This window comes from Crocodylus porosus, unplaced genomic scaffold, assembly GCF_001723895.1.
Source record: "Crocodylus porosus isolate Cpor-Errol unplaced genomic scaffold, CroPor_comp1, whole genome shotgun sequence".
Taxonomy (NCBI): domain Eukaryota; kingdom Metazoa; phylum Chordata; order Crocodylia; family Crocodylidae; genus Crocodylus; species Crocodylus porosus.
In genome coordinates, this window is record NW_017728949.1 from 70,380,541 (window position 1) to 70,391,688 (window position 11,148).

Here is an 11,148-nt window from a genome sequence, read left to right on the forward strand (position 1 = left end):
TTCGAAAACAACCATTTGGTATAAGCATTTCCAAGCAATAGTGTTTAGTGTTATTTAGCATATTACACATTAAAATTTAAATGCACCTGACAGCTCATGACTAGACATACTCTGAATATGTTATAAATAATAGTTTTGGTCCCCACTAAGTATGGATTAGTTGAGTGAGCTTCCCTGATTCTGTGGACATGGTTTAAAGAGTGATCCTGAAATATTTACAGCTCTGTAAATATTGTGGCATATCTATAATGCACTTGGCAGGTGAAAGGCACTGTCCTGTAAAACTGCTAAGTCTGTACCATTATCATTATTTATTGGTGATAAAGTACTTGCCCTTTAAAGGACACTACCAGCTGATGTCGAATCTATTTCAGATTCCCTCCTTCACTTTGTGAAATATAAGCTCACATAAGCATACTTGTGTGAAGATGGCAACCCATTAGGCTGCAACAGGCCCTTTGTCTTCCTGATCCTTTTCTGGAAGTCTGCAGGTGATAGGGTTGCCAAATGTCCTGGATTGGCTGGGAGTCTACCGGAATCAGCATCCATCTCCTGGTCAATATTGAATGCAATTTGGGAGATTGATATTGGGAATGGGTTGATTAATGACATCATGTCACACGGGGTGGGGAGGAAATCTCCCAGAACAGCTTCAGTCAGAGTGAGCAACCCTAGCAGGTGACTGTCTCTCTCTTTCTGAACCTGCATCCCTTCAATAGACTTCTCTGGAGGGAAACACGTTGAGGCTCCTACATTTTGTTGTCCTCAACTTGCACTGAACCATTAGTGCCTTCCACCCAATGACAAAGGCATTTACAAGGTGAGTGCTTAGGCTGAATTTATAATACCAAGGGATTTTAAGAGATGAAGAAGGAAGGAGAGGCTCCAGGAATCCATCTCGTCTCAGATTTCTGGAAGCTCGTCTAGTCCCTCCCGTTGAGAACTGAGGAAAAGTTTGCAGTGGGCGGCACGCAATGCCACACACTTGGGAAAATATGTTGGTTAGATGCTTAACTGAGTTCACTGGAATATCTGGCCTGTAGTTTTGAACAGTAGAAAGCTAGTAAAAAGGAAAGAGTTTCCCAATGACAGCTCTAGGAGGAGAAGGTAATCACAGCCATATACAGAGTCAGAGGAGAAGAGTCCTTGCCAAAACTGAATGAAACCGTCACAAAGAAAGTATGAGTTAGTTTGCTTTGAGTTTGTTCGGGGGCAGATTAATTTTTAGGCTGGTTCTTTTTTGTCCCAGATCAAATTTCCTAGCTCTGATTTTAACAACATACTTGAGAAGAAAATCTGAATTCAGTCACAGGGGATAAATATCAGTTAGTGTAGTATAGATTATCTTGGAAGATTTTCAGTCACTGTTATTAAGCAAAGGTTTTATCAAGCATCACAGGTATTAAACCTTGTTACAGATGGCCTGCTTCCTTTATCTCATTGAATTCCATTATAAAATAAGATGGTGGCAACTCTCAGCAGACTGTCTAAGGCTGCCGATATTTTCACTCAGTGTTAGATCACATACCAGAGATGTTGCATCCAAGCATAAGATTTCAAAAAGTCTGGACATGGCTTTGATCAGCTGCTAGGTTTTGCTGTTGTCTGTACAAAGAGGGTACTATTGTTTCAGGGGAAATTATTAGAGACTTGGCTGGCCTGCCAGGTGCTAATAGCAGAGATGATGGCAGTCCTAAATGCAAGAAATTACCATCATCTTTCAAGATAAGTCTGCTGCTTTTGACGTGGAAGAGAACATCAGCAGCTAGAGGTACAATAGATGTTCTTCAGACGGATCCAGCAACCCGGACGTTTTTTGGTCACGTTCCAGGATAGCTATCGGCCCTTACACAGAGAAGCTTGTGATGGAACAGGTTCTCAAAGCAGCAAGCTTGTCTTTAGTCGGCTGACATGGTTAGAGATCAGAGAAAAATAAAGGAGGTTCATGTGTCACATTATCAAACCCTGAGACAGAGAATGATGTTGGTAATAAAATATTTCATCTTAAGGACACTACAGGGAGATTTGCAGTATGAATAGTTGTTGGAGCAGAAGGCAAGAAGCCTCTTGTCTTTTGGAGCAGCTAAAGGTTGCAGCTAGAATTAAGATTTAGGGAACATATCAGTGTATTTGAAAAATATGTTTCAAAAATAGGACTGTGTGTGCATAGCCATGAAGGACCAAACATTGGGACCCAGCTATTTTGCATATCCCAGGGTGCTACCTTTTCTAATCTGTGATGCCAAGTAGGTCAGCCTGAGAGCTGCTATATCTGATGCATGGGTATCTATGGGCCCATCATAGGCCATTTCAGAAACCAGGAGAGCTGGGATTATGGTACCCTGGTTGTTCTTCAGTAAATCTCCCCCACGACTGTGAGCTCTGAGATGAGGTAGAATATGACTGGCAGCAACTGGGTATTCTGCTGTGGTAGCTGGGGATTTCATCTGCCTTTGGGACTATTGGGAAGCAGATAAAGCTAACTTAAAGTTTTGCTCTCTGAGTCATGAGAAGCCAACCCAGTGAGAATCATGATCTGCCCTGCTTGTGCATAAATATGTGTGCATGTGCGTGTGGAAAAGAAAATGAAGTAGATAATACACCCACTTTTGCCAGTGAAAGACCAATTAATGTATCACTTAATCAGAAATTTGAAAAAAGGATATAATAATAGTTAAGTAAACACATTCACACTTTTAAAATGATGTATAATAGTAGTATTTTTTTTCACTGAGGTTTTTTGAGCTAATAAATGAACCAATATAACATATAAGAACATAATCTAGAACTAGACATATCAGATGACAAGCTGGGTTTTTTTCCTAGAATATTAGTGCAGGAATTTAAAGTTACTTTTCAAGGTAGTGGAAAATTACTTCACAAAATATAAATTGTCTACGGTATATAAACTTTGTGTAGACAGACAGAGCCCATTCTGGTCCTGCTTACACTAATTTTACCAAATTGGAATTCCATTGACTTTAATAGCATGACTCCAGATTTAAATGAGGTGAAGTGAGAATAAAATTGGGTCCACTGTTTTAATTGCTCGAATGCTGGCAAATAAAACTGCCATTTATTCCAGCAGAAAGCAGTTTGTTCTGAACTATAAAACAAGTTAGTTCGGTTGAAAGCAGGTGCGATCCCAGCTGAGAAAACCCCACAGGTTTAAACAAAATATAAATTAGTGTTGTGAATAATGATGAATTTTGAAAATACTAAAACACTTTCAGTGGTTTTCCTTTTTGTTTTACTTACTTTGACAAGTAATTCCATCCCCACTGTATCCAAATGGACAAGGCCCACATTTAAATCCTCTGTCTTTAGCAGGCTCACACTGCACTCCTGCAAAGCACGGCATGTTGGCACAAGTGATTTTCTTGTCCTGATACAGTAGACCAGTAATGGGTTTTGATAGTGCCAAACGGTTTGCTGCGAAGGCATCTGGCTTTCTGATTGAAATGGCCTGTGCTGGAATTCTTGCTTGAACAGAAGTCCTTACTGGGAGGCTGGCACTTCGGGGAGCTGTATCAGAAAAAGAAGCTATCAAACGGAATGAAGAAGTCAGCAGGACGGTCAAAGCAGACGCTCTTGGCTTTTCTGTTCGAAAATTGTGCAGTGGCTTGGTCTTTGTTGTTGCAATCCTACTAGACCAATTTCTCGAAGAAAAGTTAGATTTTGTGCGGGTCTGCTGAACAGCAGACGGGCTTGAAACTAATGAACTTGCACTCATGTCATGGTGAGGGGAAACACTCCCTGCTGTGTGTGATCTAAGGTACAGATTATAGTCAGGAGAGATCCGGGTTGTCATTCTGACCATTGCTGCTTTGTCATTGGGCTCTTGGTGCAGAAGTAGGTTGTGCGCATTCATTTCTATTGTCCCTTTATCCAAGGATGATGATTTCTCAGATGGTGTGGACTCTAGATCAGATTTTGTTGCTGCTGAAGTCTGAGGCGGGGAAGCTGTCTTTTTTATAGTAAGGGATTGAATACCAAAGACTGTAGGGTGTCTTGCTAGAAGAGCTTGGGAAAATGATTTCATTGCTGCTCTTTCTTGGTGGGAGTCTTTAGCGTCTTCATTACCTATCTCAGCAGTATCCATGTGATTTTGAGAAGATCTTTGTACTAGGGCTGAGGGAAAAAGATACCCGTCAGTAAATCTGCTGGCCTGAATCAGTACTGGAGGAAAATGAATAATGAACTTGTGAACCAACAGTAGGATATTAATGACATACAGAAAGAAAGCAATCTGCCATACTCATATGATTACAATTTCCTGACTAATCGGAGTCAATATTTATTGATTTGTGATTTCTCCTGCCAGAGTTATATGTCTGGGCTGCTTTGTGCTCAACACCATATGGTTACATAATAGAGTCTCTGCCCTGACGTGCTTACAAGAGACCGTGGGTGGGTGCCAAAGCCGACAGAGGGAGAACAAAAAAATAATAAGAAAATTCTGGGTAATGACCAAAGTCTCAGCATACACGTACAAAACTATTGCTAAGGTTTTGTAAGCATCTCAGTAAAAGAGAGGTTTAGAGAGAGGAATGATATGGCTTTGTGGATGTTTGCATAGATGCCAAATATGAGAAGAGTGTGGGAGAAAGCATGTTTAAAAATGGCTGACAAAGCTGACATCAATGGAATAAAGCTGACATCATGGCAGAAGTGGAAGCCACCTTTTCAATAATGTAGGAGATATGATATATGGGGAGGGGACAGGCTGTGAAGAGCCTTGAAAGTGAAGACAAGTAGTTTGAATCAATACTTTCAACAAGATTAATGGCCATCTGCTGTCTCTAATGAATGGAAAAGGCTATTTTTAACAAGTTGTGGCATACTTATTTCATAGCATAGGGAGTGTTTTGGGCTGTGGGACTGTTCCCCAAACACCCAATGCTAAATCTGTTTTAGAATTAACCCTATTGGGTTAACGATTTTACCTTTTAGGATACTAGGTAACTATTAAATACCCAGGTAACCCTCTTTTTGATGTAGCTGTCATTACTAAAATTGATAACTGAACAAACTGAAGCAGAAAGATGAGGGTCGAATCCAAACTGATTTTGTAGGTGCCTCCACTTGGGTGTTGCAACACCTAGAGTGTAGGCCCCTTGTCTTGGGCATGTTCTAAATTGACAGGTTTGGGGCCCTAGGCTTCTTATACAGTGAATGGAAAGACTTGGGAGTTTCCAAGGGGGGATAAGATTGCCTAGTAGTTCAGCAAGGTCGCACTTACAGATAACTACCTGGAAACTGAACTCCTGATTCTCTGGTATCAGCTTAATAATTTAACACGGGACTGCAAATAAGGTACTTCTTTCATCTCAGAATCCAGATCACTCAGCAGGGAGGCACCTAATCTGCCATAAAGCATGGTATCCCCATTCGCTCTTAAAATGCTGCTGGTGTTAGTTCTGCATACTTTTTGCCCAGATGTATAATAGAAAGCATGTTTGCCCCAAGAAGCCAGTTTGTCTTCCCCTATTGAAATGATCTAAACCCACATCATCTTCCTAGGATAATTCTCTAACTTTCAGGTTATAGGCTAGGCTGGGCAGGAGGACATATCCATACCTTCTGTTGAAGCTGGGTGACTTCAGTGCCAGAAGGCTAATGGTCATGGATCCAGATAGAGAACAAGCAAGAGGGAATGTGACTGTAGTTTAGTGAGGAGCAGTCTTGTAGAAGGAGGAGTCCTGGATGTGTCTGTGTTTCCAGGATCACTCAAGTACAGTTAGACTCACTCATGCTTGTTTTTCTTGCACTAATCTTGTCATCTTGACTGCCCAGTGACTCCGTTTTACATAGTTACTGTGCATCTAAAGAATCAGATATAAGTAGAGTATAGGCATGTCCCATCACTTTGGATCACAGCAGAATGATGTGGGAGTTAAACGCCTTGTCCGGATCTCTTCTGAGCTTGAGCAGTAGCTGAAGTCCGGGCATGTCTAGTTAGGCTGACATAGAGACATCTGGATGCCTAAGCAGTTTTGCAGCCTCTGAACAGGATTAAGATTAATTTGGATTACTCTTGATCACTCTATGTGCCTTTGTTCCACCTAAGACCTATTTAGGTCTTGACAACTAGATTTGGATCTGTCCACAAATGACTTGGCAAAGGCCAAAAAGGAAAGTCATCACAGCGGGCAGGAGTTCCTGGCATCCAGCCATTTGTACACTCTCTTTCATCTGCTTGTGGTTTTCCTTTTTTTCTTCTTTTCATTCTCCTGGAATACCATGTGCGTGGTAGTGATTCAGGCAGTGGACAAAAACAGTATATAAATAAACTGATTGTACTGTACAAGGTAGTATTGACAAATGATGAGAGGATGGAAGAAAGGGCAGATGGGAGGGGAAAAAAGAAAGGAGAAGAAATCAGAGATAACTAAATAGGAAAATGGAAGAAAGGAGAGGTAAAAGGATTTTTAAAAATGAATGAGAGAAAGAAAGATGAAAGAAATACCCCATAGAAAATGATCAGTTATAGGCAAGAAGCATTGCCTCTGGAAAATTCAATTCAGGGACTAGGAACGGCAGGAGGGACAATGGAAGGCTGAGTCACCACTTTGACAAATTTCTGAAATGAACCCTAATAATAGCTCTGAGCTCCAGCAGTCACAGTGAAATCAAATAGGATTTTTTTTTCCTAAATGAATTTTAGGGACTATTGAAGGGATTAGGCTGCCAAAATAGAAGCTCATAACATCCACTTAGCTCCTGATCAGGTACACAGTGTAATTCTCTTCACATGGTCTTGCCAAGGTACCCAGACTTTACCTGGAGGCAGGGACCACCTGTAGGCATCAGGGGTTCTCCATGACCATTCAGTCTTGGACATTTCTCATATGACTGCCAATAAAGAAGCCAATTAAACTAACTAATAGCAATATTGTGGTTGGCTTCTGTTCAGTATGATAGAGACTGGATTAAAATCCTTTGTGCATTTTCCATAAGGTACCCACAAAACCACAACATGCTTCTGAATTTCACTGTGGGCTCAGTTCAGTATAACTCATTCAGTGTCCTGTAATCCATCCCCCATACTGCACCAGGTTTTCACCAATAGTAATAGAGTGCAACCTGGCTAAAATGAGATGGTGACAGAGGGAGCTTTTCTGGAGGAGACAGTTATTTTTATTCTGCAGTTTTTCTAATATCTAAATAAGCAACAAAGGACTATTCTAAAAGATTGCAAACTCAGTTGTCTATTGTCAGCAGCTTTTCGAAATCCTGTATTACTTCAATTTATTTTTCCATGCAGTCGATCAATATCTTCAAATGTATAACCCATTATCAATGCAGAAGTGTGATTGGATGAATCTGGTTTTCTCTGTGATGCCACTATATGATTACATATTGGACTGGATGAAAATAACAAACAAAAAAAAAAATGACAAGTCACAGTGCTCAAGGTTATGCGAAGGGACAAAAATACATTTTCACTCCCTGTCTCTGTTTCTGCCTGTATTAACCAGGAGATGTGCAGCAGCAGAGCAACTGAGTTTATTTTTTAGAGGAGCAGATAAGAGAATGAGGGCCTGATACAGCAAATGCTTCGTTCTAGCTGTACACTTCTGTCACTCCATTCATATCAATAGAGTTACATCAGCATAAATCTGGAGTATGGGAGTGGCGAGTCAGACCCCGAGACTCTTTTGTTACTTCTCTGTCCAGGGAAGATGAGAGCAACAGAGATAAGGGCCAGATCTTGGTGAATCACACCCATCAGAACTTTTCTTCCTTGCTGCCTACAGATTTCAGAGGTTATTGCTACTTCCTTTATATTGGAGTTTTATTTTTTCCTTGAAACCATGGGAGCAAGAAACTTTAGTTCATAAAATATATACATATAAATAAGCTTAGATTTTGATGTGATCACATAGCTTTGGAAGAGACTCTAAATGTGGTCCTCAACCATAATCTAGGTCTGCACTGTGTTCTTGGGTCCAGCTAAGTCTGGAGTTTCTCTGCCCTTTAATCCACGTACTACACAATTATAAGCACAACTGTCCAGCTCAAGGTTGATTCCTCCCTGCAGAAAGAGCCTCAGGATGATATATGTATGCAGACTTCCATGCAAAGTATTATTTTACCTTTGTTTCCCATGAGCATACTACTGTTTTGGGGCATAATTTAAGTATTAACCTCATTGTTAACACAATTCAATAAATTTACAAGTTGTGTAGCTTTAGAGCTATTAACATTTAGTAGTACATTCTGTGTGAGACATTTCTCATTCAGAAGAATGTCTACAGAGATATGCTCTTCTAGCATATTACACTATGGGGGTCATCATTTAACATTTGAAACATCTACCAGCCCATACATCTTATTTAAAATGTCAAGAGAGACCAGAAAAATTACATTGGTTTGAGGAGTCTTGTTACCGGAGTATTAGGGATCATCTAATTTATCTCCCTTCCTCTCTGTATTAGTATTTTTTCTCTCTTTATCTAGTGAGAGAGGGAAACTGCCCAATTGTCATGAAGTAGGAGAGAAAGTGTGTGTCATAGAAAACATAGAAAGGTATTGATATCTTTCCATTTTCTTTGTTCCCCATCTGGCTCCTGGATTTAGAAGCTGTCTGTCACCACTTCCTCTGCCATAATAATGTAATCAAAACTTCTTCCCACCCATAAACGACTCCCTTAGCCTACAGAGACATGTGGGTGTGCCTTCCCCATCTCTACACCTCCTCCTCTTACTGCCTTACTCTTCATACAAATGTCCAGCTTGCTTTCAGGTTGTTGAACTCTTGCCAAAGGCAGATTCAGAGGAGGTGCAGTAGTGCGTCTATACCCCGCTTTTGGATTCAAGCACACCACGGGTGCACCATGGCATGCCCCCTTCCTACTTTTTTCCCCCTATACCCTTCCTGCTTTTCCCCACTGTCCCTGGGGCAGAGCAGCACTAGAGCCACTTGTGTCCCATGCATGGGGGCTGTGCTCAGCTGGGGAGGTGAAGAGCAGGCAATGTGAGAGAAACTCTCCAGCCACCCTGTTGCCACTGTCCCCTCTCTAGCTGATCCCACCCCATGTTCAGCCCAGCTAGGTCTGGAGTTTCTCTGCCCCTTAATCATGCAGGGAATGGGGGTGATAGAGGGGGCATGCCTCTGAGCAGGAAGGGGAAGGGAGCAAGGATTTTCATCTGCTTTAAGGACTTTAAAAAGTCCCCAGAGGCTCCTGCAGCTGGGTCTGCCCACACTGGTGGGGGCAGAGGAGGCTAGGAGCAGGGGGTGCAACAACACTTGCAGTGTGGGTTGCTATTAGGAAATCCTGGATCCACTCCTATCTCTTGCTAGCCAGTCCCTCTCACTGGTAAAATGCTTAGCCCTTTTAATGCTCATGCTATCTTGACTTCCAAAGCCTCAGAAATAATCTGAAGGTGAAAGCATTTCGGGAGCTAATTAAATTTAAATGTAGATTTAGCTAGTAACTTCAGTTTGTTCAAATCCTTTTCATATTCTTAATGTCAAGGGTGAAAAGTCAAACATTGAATGAAGGACTATTTGCACTAATTTAAATTATAGTGGATGCTTGTGTATGTGCAATTAATGCTCATGAATAAACTCTGGGGCTTATTGCTCTAGAATTTTTGCACCTGGGCACGCTGTTTGAATGTGCGCCTGGGAGCAAAAAACTCCAGAGCAATTGGCTCCAGAATTTATTTGTGCACAGCACATGGAGCCTGGTGGGAGCAGCTTAGGATGGCAGGGGACCCAGGCCCACCAGCCAGGGCTGTTCCGACTAGGCTCCATGTGCTGCAGAGGGTCTGGCTGGGGCATGAGGGTGTTTCAGCCAGCAGGCAGGCCCTGCGCTGAAGCACCCTTATGCTCCAGCTAACCACTCCACAGCATGTGGAGCCCCAGGGCGGTGGGGCTCCATGTGCTATAAGGGGGCTGGATGAGGCATGTGTGCTTCAGCATGGGAGCTGCTCATGTCTCAGCCAACCAGTCCACAGCACATGGAGCCCCATTAGAGCAGCCAGCCCTGGTATGCTCTGACAGGGCTCCACGTGCTGTGGAGCGGCCGGCTGCGGCATGAGGGTGCTTCAATAGGGAGCCTGCCTGCTGGCTAGCTCTGCACTGGAGCGCCTTTGTGCTCCAGCCTGCCCCATCACCTTTCACACATGCATTTAAGTGCAGTCATTTACTGTGATGACAGATAGTGCTTATGTCTGACAGGACTATTCAAAGGCACAGTAAATTAATCTATACCAGCCTATTTGTTGCACACGTGTAAATGATGACATATTGCTGCACAGTAAATTAATTTACTGTACACTAAAGCACATGTGTAGACGTGCTCAGTTAGAATGAGTTTCTAAATGTGACTTTTAAATGTGTTTCAACTTAGAAAACTGATATTAGCCTTAAAAAAGCAGTTACAATATCTTTTAATGTAAATCTGGTCTTTTACTTCTAAATATTTGCCCATATTGAGAATACTACCTAATTTGGGGAATCTGTAGCATTCTGTGCCTAAGAGATGCTCAAGTCATAAATGAAATGCGGAGTCAAACTGTGCATGGAAGCCTGCCCACATTGTCGCACCAAAAGCAGAGCTATTGACTCCTCACTTCTGTGATCATTAAGTTCTTTCACTAATTTATTAACCATAAAATAAGCAGGTGGGCATGTGGTTCACCATCTCTTTAGCTGTGGCTGATTTTCACAGAAAGTTCTGTGTTGATTTGGGTGGTATTCCTAGTAAGAGGCTATCTCGTGTCTCTTCACTTCAGTGGTGTCCTACATGAAATCATAAACTCTAACAAACGTTCAAAGGAGTGTACATTTGCTAACTGCTTTCTGATAATAGCAGTTCCTTTCTCTGTTTTAGTGCTTAAGTGTTTTGTTTATTAAATGTTTTCAGATCTTTTGAGGTTTGCAGCTGTACATACACAGTTCTGCAAAAAATGTGGAATTTACAATGTAAATTAGTCTTGTGCATATGAAATAAATAATTATCCATCTCTGTTGCAGATCTTTCTCAAGGGAAAAATTATTATCTTAAACCAGCTCATCTGTTAATCTCTCCTTAAAAGGTTTCTATGGGTTTCATAGATTTCATAGATTTCATAGACATCAGGGCTGGAAGGGACCTCGGGAGATCATCGAGTCCAGCCCCCTGCCCAAAGGGCAGG

The 11,148-nt window shown here is 41.7% G+C and overlaps 1 protein-coding gene across 1 annotated transcript in view; it reads right to left on the reverse strand.

Annotated features, from left to right (window-relative positions):
- LOC109323076 (von Willebrand factor D and EGF domain-containing protein-like) overlaps positions 1 to 11,148 on the reverse strand; it is a 333,209-nt gene that overhangs the window by 61,389 nt on the left and 260,672 nt on the right. The window contains exon 22 of the mRNA XM_019554480.1: positions 3,259 to 4,131. Coding sequence (XP_019410025.1) covers positions 3,259 to 4,131 — 873 coding nt within the window. The remainder of the gene's footprint in view (positions 1 to 3,258; positions 4,132 to 11,148) is intronic.